This window comes from Charadrius vociferus, unplaced genomic scaffold (genome assembly GCF_000708025.1).
Source record: "Charadrius vociferus isolate BGI_N301 unplaced genomic scaffold, ASM70802v2 scaffold472, whole genome shotgun sequence".
NCBI lineage: Eukaryota > Metazoa > Chordata > Aves > Charadriiformes > Charadriidae > Charadrius > Charadrius vociferus.
In genome coordinates, this window is record NW_009647735.1 from 7616476 (window position 1) to 7637062 (window position 20587).

Sequence of the window (20587 nt, forward strand, 5' to 3'; positions counted from 1 at the left end):
AGGCTGCCCAGAGAGGTGGGGGAGTCTCCCCCTCTGGAGCCATCCCAAACCCGCCTGGACGCCGTCCTGTGCCACTGCTGGAGGTGCCCCTGCTCTGGCGGGGGGTGGGATGGGGGAGCTCCAGAGGGCCCTTCCAGCCCCCACCAGGCTGGGATGCTGTGAGTGACAAGGAAGACTGCCCCTTGTTGGGCTTCTCCACGGCTCTGTGCTGGAGGAGGTCAGGACCACTGAGGTCTGGTGGTGCCACTGGTGCCATCTGACCATTTTCCCCCAACTGAGCCCTGACCGTCCTCTCTGGACGGAGCCATTCCCACCAGGGTCCAGCTCGTGTCCTGGGTGCTTTTCCTGCCCAACTCACCGGTTCTGAGGATGTCCCAGTGGTTACTGAGGTCACTGAAAACAGGCAAGTACAGGATTAATAGCATAAAGGGGAAGGAAGTGTTAATAGAAACGGAGATTTATTTTTTTTTTTCTTGCAGAAAATGCCCCTCGGGAATGTTAAAGAATGTGGAAATAGAACTTGGAAATGTTTTTTTATAATTATACATAAATCTCCTCTAATCACCCTACTTTGCAAAGCATCCTTTGCTATTAAGTAGTTTGCATAAGGGAAGAAACAGAAATAAAATCAGAAAGTGGTGAAATGTTGAGATATTAATTATGACTTCTTGATCAGTAACCTCAGGTGGTAATTAGCCTGTACTTGCAATACTGACCTGAGACACTGAAGGGACCAAAATAGCATCAAACTATATTTTGAAAAAAAAAATACAAATTGCTCAGGCATCTAAGATCACACGCCTAATAAAATGTACTTACTTTGCCTAAGGAAAAATGTGTCCTCTATGTTTACCTATTTCTGGAAAATCTTGAGTTTCCATGTGAGAAGTACAAAAAAAAGAGGATTATTTCAATACTGTCTCACTGATTGTTAATTTAAACTTCTTAAAGCAGTGCTATAAACACTGCAGCTTTGCAGGGGAGGACCTGGGGTGAGGTCTTTGCTTAGGACAGTTCATTGGGGCCACCCAGTGGCCCCAGTCCAGGTCCAGGTCCCAGTCCAGGTCCTGCCGACGCACGGCGGGGTGAAGTGGCAGCAATGGAAAGGTGCTGAGTCCAGATCCTCCTGCTAATGTAAATTCAGGGTTATTTACGGATTAAATATGATTTTAGATGATAGCCTTCTCCAGCTTTCTGCTGAGAATACCGGGGGACCATCACAGGCAGAGATGTCATCCTTAGGTCCCCTGCTGCCATGCTGGTGGCACAGTCCGGCAGGTCCTGTGGGTGCCGCGGCGTGCGGGGGAGGCCAGGCAGGGCGAGGGCAAAGCGCACGTGCACGGAGCGGGCACGGTGATTTCAGGCCCCGACTGCCTGGCTGTGAAGTGGAGGATGAAATCCGGCGCTGTGCCTGAAGGGAGCGTGACTTCCCACCCCTCTCCTCCTTGCCCCCTCCGATCCAGCACGCACACACGTCACCATCTCTGCCAGCTCCGACGGAATATTGCTAACGGCAGATATTGGAGTTTTGTTTTGCTGCGAGTGATATCCCCCATCCCCTCGCAGGGACGTCAGCGGTGTCCTGGAGCGGGGGATGCTCTCGCTCGCCGGGCAGGGAAGCGGTGTAGATGGTGGTTGTGTGGAGGAGGGGATCTGAACGGCAGGGTGTTCAGGAGGGAGGGCAAAGGGACGCACAACACAGAAATAGCCGTTGCCTCTTCAGTGCATCAGCTGCCTTCCCACCTTGTGTTTTTAGCATCTGCAGCCGTAACGCTTCCCAGGGTGACCCTCTCCTCTCCACAGCCTACGAAAGCGTGTCGTAGGCGGTGGTGTTTCTGCTGAAATACAGGGGAGAGCTCAGCTAAATAAATAAGATAATGGTCCGTGGTGCTCCTCTCTCAGGACCCATTTGCAGAATGTTTCCGATGTAGTTCCGATGGTCACCGAAGCCAATTGCGTTGCTTCACGCGGAGCCAAAACTGACTTCGTCGCGTGCTTGGACTTCCCAGCATGGCATCTCTTGCACCCTCTAGGAGGATTCCTGGAAATCAGGAGTATTTCAGGTAATGGTGCTCGAGTACCCCAAACCGCCGGTTTCTTTATCCAGCGTTTTCCCCCAGAGGGAGCCAAGCAGCCGCTCACCGCGTAGCAGCTCTTTCCCGAGCTGCTCTGAGGATGTGCGTTATGTACTGGAGTGTTTCTGGCGTGGCAACAGCAGTTCTCCTGCGGGACCGATGCGCGCTTGTTCGTCGTCAAACTCCAAGTCGCCGCTTTTTACAAGGAACTCGGTGTTACGTGAATCTCTAGTATTAATTTCAGGATGCTGACCTGGTAGTTTTCCCGTGCGTGTAACGGCTGCCGGAATGAATGGTCTGTTTTTCGAGGTTTTGTGCATGTAAAATATACTTTATATCTTAATGTGTCCCTCTTGCTTTATTTTGGATATTGGCTTTTGCAGATCGTGCGCTTTGTCCCTGGTGCAGATCGTCCCGGCTGGAAGTTCAGCTGGTTGGACGGGAGGAGATGTTCATGCCTTGCACTTAACCTGCTGCGCGTGGTTGCTGTAGCTGGATCCGTTTCGCCTCGGGACAGGATTGAGTTGCCTGAGCGTGGGCACCTCGTGCAACCTGAGCCCCCTTTGGGATCTGGAGCATCCGTAGGAAGATCTAAGACCACCCATGTCCCTGCGGCTGGGGCTTGGAGGATTCCCATAGCAATATGAGATGTCCACCCTAGGGAGAGGTTAAAAAGCGCCTTCTGATGGGGAGAGGGATGGTTGGGTGGATGCCGTGTTTCCATGTCTGTTGTCACACAGATGGTGGATAAAGCTGCGCGTGTACGGTTGTGTATCAGTGAGCTCGGCGTGAGCATCCCCATGGGCATGTCTGGGCTTTGGTGGTGTTCCTGTAGGGCTGGTGGCTATTTACCTCTCACATCTTTAATGCAGTACCCGAGTGTTAATTAACCCGAGAGGAGCCCTGCTGGTTTCTCCATTTCCTGACTTCTCTGTCATGACAAAATTTGCTAGTTATTCTAAGCCCTTTTCCTATAACACGTTAAGTCAAGCCTGGAATAGTAACCTCACAGCCCCTGGCCAGTGCGTTCCAGTACTGGGCAATACCAACAATGCGTATCCTGCTATTTGACGCAAACGGTCCCTTCTGCCCCCAACGCTCCTCCTCTTGGGTTTTTTATGAATCGGTATTTACTCTGTCCTGTTTTCATCCCCGTGCTTTGTTACCAGCAGTGAGCGTGTCCCTCCTCCCCACGCACTGGGCGTGCTCAATGCCTTTCCACTGGGTCCGATTTCCCAGTTTAAGCCTTGAACCGTCCTCTGTTTCCACCTTACCCTTAACTCCCTCTGCCCTGATTGAACGTGGCGTGTTAGTCTGGGACCCCGATGCGATGCAGCCGGCTGGAGTATTTTATTGTGCTCTTTTCTTGGCGCAGCGAACCGTTTCTGTGCAGTCCTGTGCAAACTCTACTTTGCTGGTTGTGTTGATGGAGGTCCAACTCTACTTGGGCTGTGTTCTCGTTTCATGCCTGGCTCTGAGCTTTCCCACCAATGGAGCCCCTTCCAACCCCCCTGAAATTAAGAGCTCTGTGGACCTGCTTGACCAAGGGCTTTCTACACCTTGGCTTGTGGTGGGGATGACACGCAATGTGCTCTGCTGATGGGTCAGCATCACTCATCCTGCTTTGCGTAATTTAACATTTTTAATATGATTCATCCCTCATTTTCTTTTACCGGGTCTTACTTTGGGATCCTTTGTCCATCTCACTCGCTTCACTGAGTTGGACCATCTAATGGCAAGAATTCATCCTCCTTCCTGAGGTTTGATCTCTGGGTTGGTAGCCTGATTGTCATCCTTCGCGTGGGTTTAGCACACTGTGCCTTCTTCTGTCACAAATAACGGCTTGCAAACAGTGGGAACCATACAAGGAAGGTTGATGTTTCTGGTCACGCGCTGAGCGGTGCCGGCGTCTTTTGCTGTGCTGTTGAAGAACACAAGCCAAAGTGGGAAGAAAAAAGAAAAAGGCAAGAAATTGCCGCTTTTCACACTTTTCAAAGCGTGCAAAAAAACATACTGCGCTTTTATGTGACGCCACAAAGGTTCACAGCAAAAGCCACACGTGGCACACTCCACCGCTTGTGAAGAGCTTGTGAGGGGTCGCAGTGCTTGGGTGTTCGTGGTAGCCGGGGACCAGACCTGCTGGGTCTCCTTCTGTCTCTGTGCATCCCTGTGCACCTCTTTGCAGCTTTCCTGGGCTCAGTTAATTGAAAGGCACTTTGCTGAGATAGCAGAGGGCTGGGCATGTGGAAAGGATGGGTGTGCAACAGCTTAAACCTGCCTCGGCGAGGGTCGCCATCATGCCCTTCCCTGTCTCTGGTTGTCTTCATGCCCCATGCTCCACCTGCCCTCATGCCGGTGGTGTTGGGTGGTGAGAATATGTTGTCCAGCCTCTCTTATCCTTATCTCCATTCCGATGCTGAGAAAAACCAGAGGGTGATTCTTATCACCGAAGCCCTGGCTGAATAATTAGCTCATCTGAAGACTTCTGCTTAAGTCAAGTGGGTGTTGAGATATTGAACTCATCTCGGTTTCTCTGGAAGTTAGGCGTCTGGATCTCAGAGGTGATTTGAGCCTTACATGTAGTATCAGGGTTTTGCAGCGTTTAGTACCGAAAGCCTATTAAAATCTAGATTCTCAGAGTTTAATAATCTGCTTACACAAGTATATTCCTTTCAAGCTGTTCTGAACAGAATGACAGCGGCATTTGCCCACTGCAAAACTTGTAAGCGCATTAAGTATTACTGGTAGATACTGCCATTTCCAAATTTCTCGAGACAAACTCGTACATTAATCTAAATCACCCGCATAACTCTTGTTCTCTTTGTACCCGTTCCAAATTAATATATTTTTAGCACCTTGCCAGATTCTCTTCTTCAAGCTCGAAGTCTCAGATTTCCCTGCTGTTGCCAATGTACTGTGGTTTGTTTTAATCATACAAATCATAAACAATGAAAGCACAATTGGAAGCAAGAGAGAAAAATGAGATTCTGTAATTGGAACAAAGGAAATTCCATGCCAGCAATAACCCTTTAGTTCATGAAGGGTTTGGTTATTTCTGGCAGTGCTGCAAAATATCTGATACAATGGAGTCCCCAAAGAGAGAGGCTGCATAACTTTTCAAGCACATAAAACACAGCTTTGTAGCAAATGTAAGCTATAATGAAAGGATAGTAGGCAAATTCAGTGGGTTATTGAGTGGCCATAATTGTTTCCAGAATATTTCAGAAATGAAGATCATGAATCTTCCGACATTAAGCCTGTTGCTTGGTCTCAGGTTTAGCCAATTTTTTCCATCATCTATTTGTCTTGAACCTTACTCAGCTGAAGGAAGAATGGGGAGAGACCTCAGGCTGTCCCTTTACGCTTCAAACTCCTCTTCTTTTGCTATGAATATTAGGGTTTTTGCTGTTCTTAAAGTCCCATCGTCCAGAACCAGGTGATTATTTGAGACTTCACATTTAATAAAACAAATTAACACCTGCAGCACGCTTACCGGCCGTAGCGCATCGCGTAAGGTGGTGGGAAGAGGCAGCACTGCCCTTTGGCAGGGAACTAATCCAGCAGGGTCTCAGAGGGCTCCCGTGGGAGCGAGACCAGGCTGCGAGGTGGTTGCAGTTTGGCGATTCAGCAGAAAAAGTCTCCTTTTTTATTTAGGTGAGAACATCCCCCGCTGAGAGCGTTGCATTTTCCCGGTTGCTTTTGAAGAAGCTTGCTCGGAGCTTCTGGTGGTGTAAATTGACTGCGGCATCGCAAGCTCTGCGATGACTGCAAGCACTGGCTGCAATCAAGCAGCCCAATGCCCACGGCAAGCCGGGGAGGCACCCGAGAGCCAAACACCCCCATTCTCTCCTGCCACCTGCACCCCACAGAGCAGGTGTCTGCGTACGGGCAAGGGATGGTGGGACCATGCACCCCATGTGGAAGAGGGCAGCTGGGGTGGACCCACACGTGGCTTGCCTGCAGCCCGCACCCAGACCGTGTCTGGGCTGGGGTAACTGGTATGATTGACCAGGTCCCTCTGGACAGTCTCTTTTCAGAGAGGAACCAACAGAGCAAGAGTTGTCACCTCTTCTTGGAGGCGTATGGGCTCATCCAGGAGTCGCTCGCTCGCTGCAGGGTGGGAGGGATGGCTTGGAAGCAGCTCTTCCAGCCTTTTTGGCTCCTGCCACTCGCACCACGGATGTGACACTAAGGTTGTCGCACTAAACCCGAAGGCGGCTGGGCCAGAGAGAGTAAAATGGGGCACCACCACTGCACCCACCTTTACTGACCCATGAAAACCAGCTGGAGAGAGCACTTGGGTTCCAGCCAGGAGTGTGCAGGAGAGACTTTTCTGTCTTGTCTCCCCTTTTTCGTATCTTTTTCGTATCTATGTGGTGAGGACTTGGTGTCACCAGCCCACGTGGGATGTAGTAAGCCATGTCTTGAGATGCAGAGCGGCTTCAGGGGGTTGCACGCGCTGGGGACGCTGCGCTCTCAACCTCAGTTATTAGGTCCTGTGCAAGGAAACCTCTTCTCTTGTATTGTAGTCCTGTCTCATAGAAGACTCTGTTGTATTTGCCCCCCATCCACGCCCTCAAACAAGTAGGATTCAGCGAACAGAGATGGTAGAGGAAGAGCCTGCGAGGGACGTCGCGCTGTTTAAGTTGTGGAGCTGCGTTTGAATAAATGCTTTGCAAGTGGAAGGCAGGCATAAACTAATTGCTGTTTGAATGAAAAAATTACTTTCCTTTTTCTTAAAGGTGTAATTCTTTATGTTTGACTTGTAGGATTACTTCCTCTAGATCGCATGGCAGGCACTGCAGTAACTCATCCCTAAGCCTGGCGTGGCCAAGTAGGATTTTACACATTTTACATTCATTGCCATATATTTAAATTGCATTTGTCATCTTCTCTTCTTTGCTCTGAAATGAAAGCCTGGAAGGAGCTGCATTTGGACTGGAATGACCAAACGTTCACGGGGAGACGTTTGTAGATGGTGGGGAGAAAAGGAGGGGAAAATCTTTTAATTTGACTGCGTACTTTGACATTTATGGCTGGTGGATGGGAAGCAGCGGGAAGGGTCTGTAGTTGTGCTGTCTGCGCAGATCGTTAGCGTTTTCATCAGGTGGTTATCTTTAAAGTCATTTTTAGCGAGGGCTGCTTATCAGCACATTTTGCAATGTGACATTTGTCTTTGGAAAATACCACGTCCCCAGCAAGAGCCCGTACCCCGGGAGCCCAGGCGAGGAGGTGCTGCTGACTGACGTCGAGACACGTCAAAGAGGGAAGTATTTTGGGCTTTGCTTATGAAGTTGGAAGCCAGACCGTGCTCATGTTGCGACACTGATATCCCTTCGGCGCAGGGACCCCCTGGGACCACGGGGTGGACTTTACCCACTGTGCATATTTGCTGTTTGATGCCCATATGGCCGTGGCAGAGGTATGCGATGGGGTTCGTGGAGTGGCACAAGTGTCCTGCGGGAGGGACTCTTTTACCAGCGAAAGATGGCTCTGAGATGTTTCCTTTGCTGAGCTGTGGCTGGGGAACGCGGGAAGAAGGTGACGCTTGGGCTTTGCTTTGCGATGGGACCTGCGAGCCCAGCAGCGGCTCGGTGGGACACAAGGAGCCTGCACGGGGACTACCCTGGGACCCCCCTGTCCTCCAGCTCGGTGGGAGCTGTGAAGGCATCTCTCTGCCATATTAAGGCCTGGCTGGTTGGCCCGGGGCGGCAGGGAGAGGTGCCAGCTGCCTCTTCCAGCTTTTCTGGCATTTCAGGAATGTCCATCCCTCACTGAAGCTACATTTCAAAGTCTTTAACCCTTCGTTTGGCTGCCCCCGCCACGTGCCTGAATGCGTGCCAGCTCTGATGGGTGGGCAGAGGGGGGGAGCTGGGGTGTCCCCCACCTCGTACCCGAGCTCAGCGGGGGGGTCTCAGCTCGGCAGTGCGGAGGTAGCATGTCCTGAAGCACCCAAGCCGTGCAGGAGCTCCTCTTCGGATGTAGCATGTCCCCGTGTCTCCGCTTCTTCGCGATTCCCTCTCCGAGATGTGCAGCTGGCAGAGCCCACTGCCTCGCCGCTTCAAACCACTTGTGTAACGATGCAAACGGTTCGTTTTGGGCCTGTTGCGTACCCTGGTACCTGGCCAGGTGGGAAGCACCGGGGGGGTGGCACTCTGCTTCCCTGGCACATCGCTGTTTTAGGGAGAGATCCCTCTGCAAACGCTTTCGGGTTTGCTCCCTTCTCTGGTAGGCTTGTCCCGCTGGGGAGGGCGGTGTGCCATCCTCACCGCAGTCACCGAGGTCACGTCGGTGTCTCTGTCTTCTGGGGAACAATTTCAGTCTTTGGCCATGAGGTTGTGGTGACCTGCTGGAGCTGTGTTCCTCTCTCCTGTACGACATTGTCCAGGCGACAGAAACCCTCTCTTGGCAGGCGTGGCGTGGATGTCAGGAGGGGTTTCCCCCACTCAAACCCAAGATATTGAGTTTCTTTGTATAAAACTATTTAGGAGAGAGATTGTATTAATTTAAGTAGGGCCCAAACGGGCTTGGTTCTGCTCTTGCTAAAACCTGTGGGAGATTTATCATCTTTTAGGAGCAGACTTTTCGGCAACGTGCTTTAAAGTTCCATCAGTGTTTTAAATTAAATTTACAGCGGCACCGAAAGTGGTGATTTCTTTGGCGTCTAAAAAGTCATGCGTCTTCTGGATTTTTATTTTCAGTCACCAGATGTGTTTGTCAGGTTGGCACGGTGGCATTAAGTGACTGTGCCACACATAAGCGGCAGGTTTTGATGGTTTGCCGCCTTATGCCCCTGCGAGAAGTTAAGCCCCAGCGTTGGCAGGGCTGCACTTGCGGCAGCAGCCTCTTCCCACGAGATGGTGCTGGGACCTTGTGGTCCTTCTGGCCGTGGGTGCCGGGAAGCCAAGGCCTTCTCCTGGGCACGGGCTGCTGCGGGCTGGCATCCAGCCTGGCGCTGCCTGGCCCCAATTCTACCGCTCTCTTCGCTTTCAGCCTCTAATTGCGCGTGTAAGTGCTTTTCTGAGCTGGGAGCGCTACGTCTTGGGTATAGCTGTGTTTTGTACTTCCCAGGATAACGCAACTATTAAAGAAAAAAAAAACACAAAACACATGCGTTTTGCAAAACGTTGAGTCCTACCCGGAGGCACCGGCGTGGGGAAAGGTGTCTGGGTGGAGAACAGAGCTGTTGGAGTCGGTGCGGTGCGCCTGTGCGGAGAGGTGGGCTGACTGTGCAGGCTGCTGCCCCGGTGCTGAGGAGCTGGTGGGGCTCGGGAGACCCCCGGCTGATGTCTGAGCTTTGCGGTGATGCTTCTCCTGTGCCTGGACAAGCTGTCTGTGTCTGGAAACGGGACTATATGCAGGTATGTGCCTCCTCTGTTAGAGGCACAAACACCTCCTTTCTCCCATCCTTCTCCACGTGTCATCTCTTTCAGTGAAGCATCTCGTGGGGTGGCCGGTCCTCAGCTGAGCGGTGTGTGGGGAGCGCCCAGCGCTGGGGACGCGACTGGGGGTGCAGAGCGCTCCTGTATGTGTAACTCCGGCTCCGAAATAGCCTTGCCGTGGGAATCAGCCTCAGTCCTAGGTTTTAAATGATGCGAATATTTCAGGTCAGGGGCAGGTTCCTGCCGCACCGGTATAAATCTGGGGTTGCCTTTGCATCCCTACATGTCTGAGTCGGTCTCATGCCTAATTTAGAATGTAAGCGGGGCCAACCCCCTGTGTTTCCCCAAAAGCCTCAGTGTGCCCCGACAGCTGTTGTGGCCGAGGGTCCCCATGCCTCTTCCTTTCTCCCCCAGCAAAGCATCTGCCCTGAGCTGGCCCCACCGTCCCTCCCGCCTCCCTCCTTTAAATCCCGGCTGAAGTCCCCTCTCCTCCCCAAAGCCCCTGTGAAACGGGCCGACTGTCATCGCCCGAGCTCGCCCGGCAGCGTGGGGATGAAGGGGGAGCGGGGAGCTGGCAGACGGGGAGGCTGGGGCTGGGAGTTGGGTGAGGACACGATGCGGAGGAGACGAATTGCAGAAAGGAGTATTCATCGTGTTTACCCCCGGCACTGGAAAAACAGACGTGCAGTCGAGCGGAGTGATGCTTGGCGTTATCTGGTCGGTCTTGCTTTCGCAGGCTGTGCCAGCGTTTGGCAGCGCGCTCACGCTCGGGCTGTCCGTTCTTGGAGAGATGAGGACTTGTTTTGTGCTTGTGGAGTACCGTGGCCCATCAGTGGGGCTACGATGAATACCAACGCCCCACAAGTCAAGAAGGCACCAGCGTGCTCTGTCCCAGTGCAGTGGCTGCCAGCGGTCAGTGGTGGCAGCTGCTCGCTCGGGTCCTGAAGCCAAGTTTGAGGTTGGCACAGACGTTCTATCACTCTGATAAACTTTGCCGTTCCATAAGTTTCGCAGCAGTGAATATCTCTTTCTTTCCTAATCGCTGGTGGAAACGCTGAGGGCAGGCTTGGCTGCCCTCCTCTGCAGAGCTGCTCGGGGAGGGGGTCCCTGTGGAGAGCCGCATCTGGAGAGCTCTCCGCCAGCTCGTTATCTGCTTTATGGGGGCTTCACCGCCTCACCGGTACCTGCGTAAATCGGGGTATCATGTGGTGCAGAGCCCAGCACCGCACCGAAGTCGAGGTACGTTCTGTCTGAGCAGTTACTTTGATCCCCAAGGCTGGATCTCATCAAAGACTGAAATCAGGATTGTTTGACAACACCTATTTTCCATTAGCAATGTTGACAGCATTAATTATATTCTGATGCTTTAATTCTTTATTATTGAAATCACACATCAGTGATAGTCATTATTTTGCAAGGGGGTTGATGTTATGCTAATCAGCTTGCAGTTAACTGGGTCATCCCACTCATTTTTTTTGGCTGTGGGCACAACACTACCGCTCTTGTACTGGAGTCTCTGTGGTCTGCCAAGATTTATTTTAAACAAACACGAGCAAGCCAGAATTTCTGAGCCAGCTTTTTTAGGACTCTTGGGTGCAAGTTATGTGAAAATATTTATCCCTGTTGTATACTGTTTAACATCTTCCTTGGTTACTAATGGACTGGAAAGGACTTCATCGTCCTCAAGTGATACAAGTTCACCATCTTGCTGCTTTGCAAAGGCAGGGGAGAAATATTTATGGGAATCTTCTGCCTTTTCTTTGTCATTATTAACTGTCTTGCGCTCTCCGTTTTGGAAGGGGCTGGTGCTTATCTTGGGATTTCTTTTGTTTGTACTGAACTTTAAAGATCTCCTCTCTATTATCCCGTCACATCGTGGTCTCCTCTGTTCTCACTCCCACAGGTACAGTCCCCAAATCACAAGGAACGGAGCAAAAACTCAGCCTGGCAACCACGAGGTGAAGATGAAAGGTCCCGAGCCGGTGATCAGCCAGATTATTGACAAGCTGAAACACATCAACCAGGTTTGTTGCAGGCGTGCCAGCAGGGATGGCTCCAGAGTGGGCGGTTTCCAAATCAGTCTGGCCTCCCCCACACTTTCTTCGGGCTCGGGCAGACAACCCGGGGCATCTCCGTCTTCAGCAGCTGTGTGCGGAGCCGGTGCCGCCTCGGCCCTGCTCGGTACCCGGCTGGCAGGGCGCGCGGGGTGATGCTCTGCGGGTGAAGCAGGAGCTGCAGGGCGCCCGTGTCACCCTCTACCTCATTTGCACGTGCATGGATGCATCCCCGCGCTGCACTTCCGCTGGGCATCCGTCCCCTGCGCGGTGGAGGACCGGGAATGCCAGGGCTGCCGTGGTGCCCCCGAGCGCACGGTGCTGGCACGGTTCAGTGCGGCACGTCCCTCTGTTCGGAAGAGTCCCCTTTGGCACTGCTTGTGGCTGGCAGAGAGGGTCACTTGGTGGTTCGCTCTATCTCCCTGGGCATCCACTCCCAGTCACTACTGGGGCAAGTTACCATTGAATGGGAAACGGCAGAGCTGGATGAGACCCTTTACCCTGGGGAGGGAGCGTCCTTCCCACGCTCTCAGACCTGGCATCTCTGCCGGGACAAGCAGTGTCTTGTCTCTACCCGTCGTACCAGGCCAGGTTGGGTCTGTGAACGAGCCCCGCCGCTGCCAAGGGGTTAGGTGGCAGCTCTGCGCGGCGTTTGGCTGGCGGTTGTTAACCTCCCAGAGCTCTTCTGCGGTGTTGCCTGGGGTCCGGCTCTGGGCTCTGCTCTCCTCTCCTGTCGCTGAGTGACTCGGAGAGGGGATGTTTTTCGGTAGGCTGATAGCTTGGACCTCTCCTCTTTCCGGGCACGCACAGCGTTGGGACCTCGCAGGGCGAATATTGGGGCGGTAACGCTGAGCTGAGCTGCCCAGTCTCTCCCGAGAGAGCTCTTACTGGTGGGGACCTATTCAGGGTGGCAGCGGCATGAGGCGGGTTCCCGGGGTGAAGCCCAGCGATGCTCCCCAGCCGGGTGGGCTGCGTGGGCGGCTCTGTCCGGAGTTGCTGCCTTAGCGACTTTTCTGCTAACCTCTGCTTTCCTGCTGCCGCACCACTGCCAGGGACTGTTTTCATAGCAGTTCCCAGTTTAACCCCTGCACCTTCCCCCGCCGGCGTGCCTCGTTAGCTGCTGCCTGGGAGCGGGATGCAGCGAGGGGTTCGGGGTCCTCGGGAGCCGACGTGGGCAGCGATAGCGCAGCCCACTCTGCCTTCCCGCACGCCTCCCCGCGCCCAGCCGTGCCATCTGCCAACAGCGCATAATTTAAAAAAAAAAAAAAAAGGGGGGGGGGGAGAGGGGGAAAAAATAGCATAATCAGCTCCCTGTTAAATGGGGTAGAGGGCAGGCTTCAACCTGCAGGTGATAATGATATTTTGCCGTTCACAGGGAGAAAGTCGCACCGAACAAAACAGGGTTATTAGCGTACTTGAAACTGCTGACATGAAGCGGTTGTGAAATGCCGGCTGCCAGATTGGGTCAAGTTAGGTCTTTTGCTGAACAGTTCAGGCTGCCGAGGAGCGGAGATTCGTGGAAGGGGAGACCCCGGGTAAACATCGGCGGGCTGAACTCAGCTGTTGGCAGCAGCCGAGTGTCTTTGTCAGCCGTCACGCTGGGAAAAATAGCGGTAAGGGGGCGGACATGGTCAGCGTGGTCACGATCTCTTATGGCGTGTCCCCTCCTTGGCTTGCCCTACCCCCTTGGAACGCGTTATGGGGGGGCAGGGGAGTTGTTTCGGTGTAAACGTAAGAGTCTGAAAAACATCGAGCCCTCTTGTAAAGTTGTGTTTAAAACAGAGGGGGATTGAGAATAAAATTAGGAGAAAATAGGAGGTGGTTTGTGAAAATTGGTAGTGAATCTAGCTGTTCCTGCGGAGGGTCTTTAGTCTGCGGTGAGCAGCTTATATACCGGGAAAGTAACTGCGGAGATCACTTAAATTTGGGATTTGAGGTGTCGTAGCTCACCATCACACTTATTTTCTTGGCCTACCAAAGTTTTGCGCTCTCCTTTACATCTGGAACGCATCTTGAACGCCAAAGAGTAGGAAGGAGCAGCTCTGGATGAATTACAGTTGTGTTTTTCAGGTGTTGGCTTCAGATCTGGGAAGCGGTGGGGACTCCCGGGCTGGGGAGGGGGTGAAAATCTCCCAATCCACCAAGCTCAACCCAACAGCAGCTTTTAAGGGGTTTTCAGACATCGAGAATCTTTTGGAGAAAAGAGCGTCTCTTTGAGTGATTGTAGCACTCAGAGCTGTGAACTGGATTCCCCTCGTGACTACCAGTAAATTGCCAATCTGGTACCATAAGATGAATTCCTCTGCGTGTGTTGTGTTGGAGATGAAGCTTGGATCTTGTGGATGTGGGTAGACTGGGGAGCCGTGCTAGTTGGGGCAGTTTTCGTTAAGAGTTCCACAGCTTTTACTTTTACTTGTAGATTTTTCGCTAAGGGCTGTAATTTGCCGATGTTTTGGCTTCGGTTTATTCCGGGCTGCCCACGTTTTCGAGCTTGCTTGCTCGTGTTGTGTGCGGAAATCATGCTCACTCGTTAGTTCGTGTCTTCTCAAACTGAATCTAAGTGCGCATATATACACACACGCATGAGAAATTCTCTCCGAACTTTTGCGGTTTGAAATGAGAACGGTGTTTGTGCATCGGAACCAACTCCATGAGGGCTGAAAGGAGTGTAGAAAACCTCACCCAGACAGAAGGGGAAGGACAAGTTTGCCAGATTGTATTAGTTTGGTTCAAGCGCCCTTTTATCAAGCTAAAATAAATAAAGGAATAAAGCCCGCTGCCTGGGTAGGGTGCTGTCTAGTCGGTCCTTTCCAGATGAGTCCCCTCGGTGATGCCTACTCGTCACATCAAGGCTCCAGACCACTTTTGTTTCACCCGAATGCGTGATTGTGGGTGATGCTATTTTTGGTGGGTGAGATGGTTTGTTATTGCCATACTAGAAGTCAAGATTATTGTTTTTATTTTAATTTTTTGTTTTTCTGTTCTGTTAGATGTCTCCCAAGTTTTGATTTGAGTTATTTTTGCTGTGTGCCCAGAGGCACGAAGAGCCCATCCATAAATATTAGCGTTGTTATCTCAGCTGGGAGGCCAAGGGTCACCTTCAGGAAAATGAGTTGGAATTGGTTCCGAACTTTTATTTCCCAGAGTGGATGGGGTCTGTTTCTAGCTTAGAAGGGTTTTCACTCATCCCACACCTGAAACTATATTGAAATGGAAAGGTTATCCTGTGTCAGCAGGAGGTCTCGCTCAGGTTTTTTGTGACTTGGTAGCATCCCTAGGCAACAAGCTGTGTGTGCGGGGAGCTATTTCCTCCGGTCGCTCAATTTTCCTCCCACCGCGGGGATGTTTGGGTGGCTGACAGATGGGGGACGAGCTTCCGAGTTTTAACAGATACGCACGGAGGTGGCACCCGTGGTGTCCCACGTCTCTGCCACACTGGTGACCTCCTGTTGAACCTCCTCCCGAGAAAGGCGCTGGAGAGCAGACCTGAGCGATGCTGGTGTGAGGATGCAGCAGGGTCGGAGACTGCGGGTACCGCACCAGCCGATGTGACATCTTGGTCCTCCCTCCTGTCCCTCTCTGTCCCCAGCTGACTCGTGTGCTCTCTGCAGTGCTTATGGGGCTCTGACACCATCGCTTTACCCATCCTGACTGCTTAAGCTTGCACACAGTTGCGGTCCCTTTTTAGGGTTAGATAAATCCTGGTGTTTATCACAAGACCGTCTCTAGGAGGATGAGCGTAATATCGGAGGAAAAGGAGGGAAAAACCCCAGCAAAAACGAGGAATACAATCCCTAAAAGGAAACTTAACTGAGGGAGATGTGTTCTTTACAAGATTGAAGGGCCTGGAAACATATTGTACATTTCCAGACACTGGAGTTAAGGGCTCATTTAGAATATTTCAGATATACTGGAGTTTGACAGTTCTTTGGGTTCCACATCAAACAATCTGTGATTTATTGCCCCGTATAGGGGCTGTGTTTTTATCATATTGCATATTCTCTAGCCAGAAATCTAACTACCATATAAGCTCTTAGAAAAAAAAAAAGAAAAAAACCAAACCCCTTTGGGGATGGGAATCCAGGCACTAGGCTTTCACAGACCCTGAGAAACCCGCTTTGATTTATTTCCTTGGAAATAAGGGGAGCACACAATTTCTTGGAGTATTACAGCTGTTCCCCCAAGCAGGATCTTGCCGCTTTTCTTCGCGTGATCGGCGTAAAGACCCGGGCCCTGCGGCGAGCCCCGCGCGAAAGCACACCTCGCGGTGCTCTTCGTGGGGTTTATAGGAGGATGGGAACAAAATTCAGAAGTTTTACGAGGCAGTAAAACACAGAGCTCTAGCTGGAAGGGAAGGAAAAAAAAAAAAGGAGGTCCAGAGGTGTGAATGACTGAAGACAAAATAGACTTGAAGTTTGCCCAAAAATAAAAAAAAAGCATGTCTCGGCATTTAAATAGCCGCATTTGAAGAGGGATTGATCAACCAATATGTCCTATATTTGTTTGTAGGTTTAATGGGCTGTTTCCCTGGGGCCTGGCTGCTGGGAGAGGGCACGGCAGAGGTCACCCAGAAGTTAATTTGGAAAGAGGCCAAAAGGCCACAACTTTGATTGAATCAAATGTAAACAAAATAGGCCTGGGAACGGGGCGATGCCCTCGCGCCCGAGTCTCTCTCTCTCTCTCAACCCCTTGGCTCAAAATTCGGAGCGTGGTGGGGCATCGGGGACCGCCGAAGGGGGTTCAACCCCGCGGTGGGGAGAGGATGCTCGGGGGTAGCGAAGGGTGGGATGCGGGACCCCGCTGGGGACAGGCGGAGAACCTGCAAACGGGATGTAAAGCTGTTAGGTCTATTATAGGAGACCCTGGGGAGCTGAGGAGTTTTCAGGGATATATTTCCCCTTCGGAAAAAATCTGTGACTTTGATGGATTTGGTGGAATCGCAGCTCTCTGTGGCCTGCTAGGCTTTGTGGGGTTTATTATTCCCACTGTATTTTAATTTCCCGGCCAGATGAAGCGGCATAATAATTAGAAAAATGCACAAACTGCCAGATCGTTAAATAATGTGATGCACGGTGCTTGTCGCTTGAAAATGCAATATTTAAATTGCACCAAACCAAGTCACTTTGGGCTAATTTTACACTTTTAAAATTTAACAAGTTAACACTGCAATGTCTGAAGTGCCGTATATGTGTAATATAATCTATCAAGTCGTCAAAAGAAATGTTAATAAACACAATAATTACTTGGACACGCCTTTTGTTCGACATTATTAAACAGTTTGTAACAATTAAAATATTAAAACCACATGTTGTTGAAAGCCGTCAGACATTGCCATCGTTTCTTGCGAAGGCTATTAAATGAAACGACAGAAGATTTTTATTTTAATGATAAACGCATTTTGGAACGGATCGGCTAATTCTTCTTTTACTACACAAAATAATCTATAGCTCCACCAAGTCTAGGCCTGGTGTTTAAAGACTAACTCCGTCCTCTCCTTGAGCCGTGCCTCGGCTCTCGTTAACACGCCGCGTAAATGCTCTGCGACTCCATACACGAGCGGCAGTTACGGGATTTTGCCAGGCCGGTTAAATGAGGGGAAGCGCGACCTTCTGTAACGAGAACGTAATTAAATTTGAATGTATCTGACTGTCGGGGTGCTTTTTTAAACCCAATCCCCTCCTTCCCATCATGGCAAGAGCCGGCGGTTGCCCGCACCAGCTATCGCCCGTCGCCACCCTATCTGCAAACGTCCCGGCGTTATCGGGTTTGACGTGGGAACGCTGTACCCGCAGGTCACCCTAAACGGGTTTTTCTTTAACAACCTGAGATTAATTGGACCCGGTGTGTTTGCGTGTGTGTTCTTAAACAGAGTCGTAATCTGGGCTGTGTTTGCTCGAAGTTTCTGGTGTGTTTTGCCGACGGTCTCGCAGGACGCAGAGGAGCGCCGGGGCGGCGCTGCTGAGCCCCACGCTGTTACTGCTCCTGCGGGTTACATTTGCTGTGGAATGTGAGGGATTTCCCACTTTCAGTAAGGAAGGGGCGGTCAATAGGCGCGTTTCTGGTACTCCTCGGTGACACGAAAACTTGGAGGCGCCCTGAGGGCCTGAGCATCTCCTGCGTGCTGCCTAAACCCGGCTACGGCGGCTGTCTCTTACTCACCGGCTCTTTTGATTGAAGGTAGTGCCAAAACGCCCATCAGTACCCAAAGCCCTCATATCTGCCAGTTTTGGGAAAAAATAATTCATTGTAGGATTTTCCTCAGAGCACACGAGTCCTTTGGTCCACCCCCACGCGTCCCTTTTTTTGGTAAATACTGAGGCTGCAGAGCTGTGATTTTTGAGACAAGATTCCCTATTTTCTTGTCCTTCCTCCTTTCGTTTGTCCTTCCCCTGGCAATGAATTTGAGGCACACAGGGGAGAGGACTGGGAAAGGCGCGTTCCCGTGTGAAGCTGTGCATCTCCTTTACCGGGAGGAAAAAGGAACACCTCACCTGTGTTTCCTTTTTGCTGATCCCACTTGCCTTTCTGAGGGTCGCGTTACTCATCCATGGTGTTTCACCGCTTCCCCGGTACAGGAAGAGATGTTTTAGCTCAGTTGAGCCTGTAGGAGCAGCAAAGCTTTGCCGGGCGGTGAATCCATCTCCTTGCTTTTCTCCGGAAGCTGCGGGGGCTGAGCTTGGACGGATGGCAGTTTTGGCTGGTCTCCACGCTAGTTTGGCGTTCATAACCTTTGGGTAACATAAATAGCACTTTATCACTCTCCTTCCCTGAAATTCCTTGCGTGGTCTTACGCAGGAGAAAGGGGTTCAACTTTGCCCCCGCGGCTTCAGCTCCGGCGGGGAGGCAGGTGCCTCAGGTGTGTCCTGCAGGGACAATGCTGTGGAAATCAGCTGGGAAAAAATATACCTTTAAAGGGGGATTCATGCGCTTTTTTGTGTCCAAAACATGCAGCTGATGCGCGGCGGTGCTTTATAACAAACACCAGATATCCTGTACCAGCGCTGGGGTTTATCCGGTTGTGGAGGAAACAAACCTGGAGGAATCCTTGTGCGGCAAAACACGGTGTAAGCGGAGCCGTTGATACCAAATTAACAGTTAATTACAGTTATTCTGGGCCTCCTTAATCATATCGAGTGTCGCCTTGTGCTGTGACTCAACCTGCTAATTTAATCAGTAGATGTCTGAGGGGGGTGTCCTCTCCGCTGGTCCCAGTGACAAAGCACGCGGCGCTCCCTGACCTTAGTGGGGTGATTGATAGGTTTCTCATTTGCGTGTTTTTCTCCAAAATTTTGCTTAATGTCAATTACTTTAAAGTGTGGTCCAGAGTGAGATTCAAGGAACTAATCTTCGTGGTGCAGAGCAGGCCTGGAAGGTAACCTATGGTCTTGTTGGCTGCAGAACAAATCTCATTGCTATTGTTCTCGAGAAAAAGGCTCGTTAACAGTAATGTTACTTTTGATTCCGGCCTGATGGGGTCTAACTGCTTAGCGTTGATGTTCTCGGGGAAGGGAGGCGAAAGCAGCGTGGTTGGACCCGCCGTGGGCAGGGAGGGCCAGCTCCAGCCGGAGGTCCGCTCCGCAGCACGGGCTTGTCTTGGGGACCATCGCACCCAACTGTGGCACGGTGTGCAGGCATCGATGCCGTGACATTCCCGCTCCATCCTTAGCTGCTCCATGTGCCGGGAAGGTCAGAGCCGGGGATTTCCCCGGTGCAGTTGTGCCTCTTCACCGAACCACTCTGTCCGCAGTGGGAACAAAGTACACTTATGGCACTTTTTTTTCTCCCGGAGGCATTAATGTGTATCTGGTCCGTGACACCAGCTGGGGATGGGTGGTGGAGTCGTCCTTCCAGATCCTGCCTGTGCTGGGTTTGTGTGTATGTTAGAATCATAGAATAGTTTGGGTCGGAATCACAGAATCACAGAATGGTCAGGGTTAGAAGGGCCCTCTGGAGATCATCCAGTCCAACCCCCCCGCCAGAGCAGGGTCACCTACAACAGGTTGCACAGGACAGCGTCCAGGTGGGTTTTGAATGTCTCCAGAGTGGGAGCCTCCACCACCTCTCTGGGCAGCCTGTGCCAGTGCTCCACTACCCTCAAAGTAAAGAAGTTCCTTCTCATGTTAAGATGGAACTTCCTATGTTCAAGTTTATGCCCATTACCCCTCGTCCTATCACGGGGCACCACTGAAAAAAGACTGCTCCCATCCCCCTGGCATCCTCCCATTAAGTATTTGTATGTATTAATAAGATCCCCCCTCAATCTTCTTTTCTCTAGACTAAAGAGACCCACGTCCCTCAGCCTTTCTCCATAGGAGAGATGTTCCAATCCCCTCATCATCTTTGTTGCCCTTTGCTGGACCCTCTCCAGCAGTTCCCTGTCCTTCTTGAACTGGGGAGCCCCGAACTGGACACAGTGCTCCAGATGCGGCCTCACCAGGGCAGAGTAGAGGGGGAGGATGACCTCCCTCGACCTGCTGGCCAAAGGGACCCTTCCTGGACGTCTCCTTGAGGGCTGTGGGGGGTTGGTGGCCTCCAGCACGCCGCGGCCACCTCTGCCACCCGACGGCCACTGCTCCATCCGTGCGGGGGGTCCGCGGGCAGGACGGGGCTGGCACCGCTGGGGAGCCCAGTGCCCAGCTGGAGCGGGGAGCCCCGTGCCCCACTGCCGTGAGTATTTACACACTCCACATTAAACAGGCATTCCATGGGGGAAACCAGACCAGAAATAATCCCAGGAACGGGGCTGGGGGGGCCTTAAAGGTCACGTAGTCCAAACCCCATTGCAGAGGCAATGAGCAGGGACATCTTCAACTAGATCAGGTTGCTCTTGTATTGAAGGAACTGAAAATTTGAACTGCTTTTGGCATCCCTTTGATGGAAGGGGCAGTGTAAGGTGTCTTGCTATGCTCAGAAAGACCTTAGCTGGCTGAAGCGGTTCATCATCTGGTCTCAAGAGCTTTGTTCTTGCAGCGAACATCACCAGAGCTTTCCTGGTCTGAAGCAGGAGAGGCGTCAGACCTACACCCCACCTGGCAATCCTGCTCTAGGAAAGGGTGCTCTTTTTTTTTTTTTTTTT

General features: G+C 51.7%; 1 protein-coding gene across 1 annotated transcript in view; it reads left to right on the plus strand.

The window, feature by feature from the left end:
• Positions 1-20587, plus strand: part of GPC3 (glypican 3) — a 166339-nt gene that overhangs the window by 94738 nt on the left and 51014 nt on the right. Inside the window, exon 5 of the mRNA XM_009881795.1 lies at positions 11361-11481. Within this exon, the coding sequence (XP_009880097.1) occupies positions 11361-11481 (121 nt within the window). The remainder of the gene's footprint in view (positions 1-11360; positions 11482-20587) is intronic.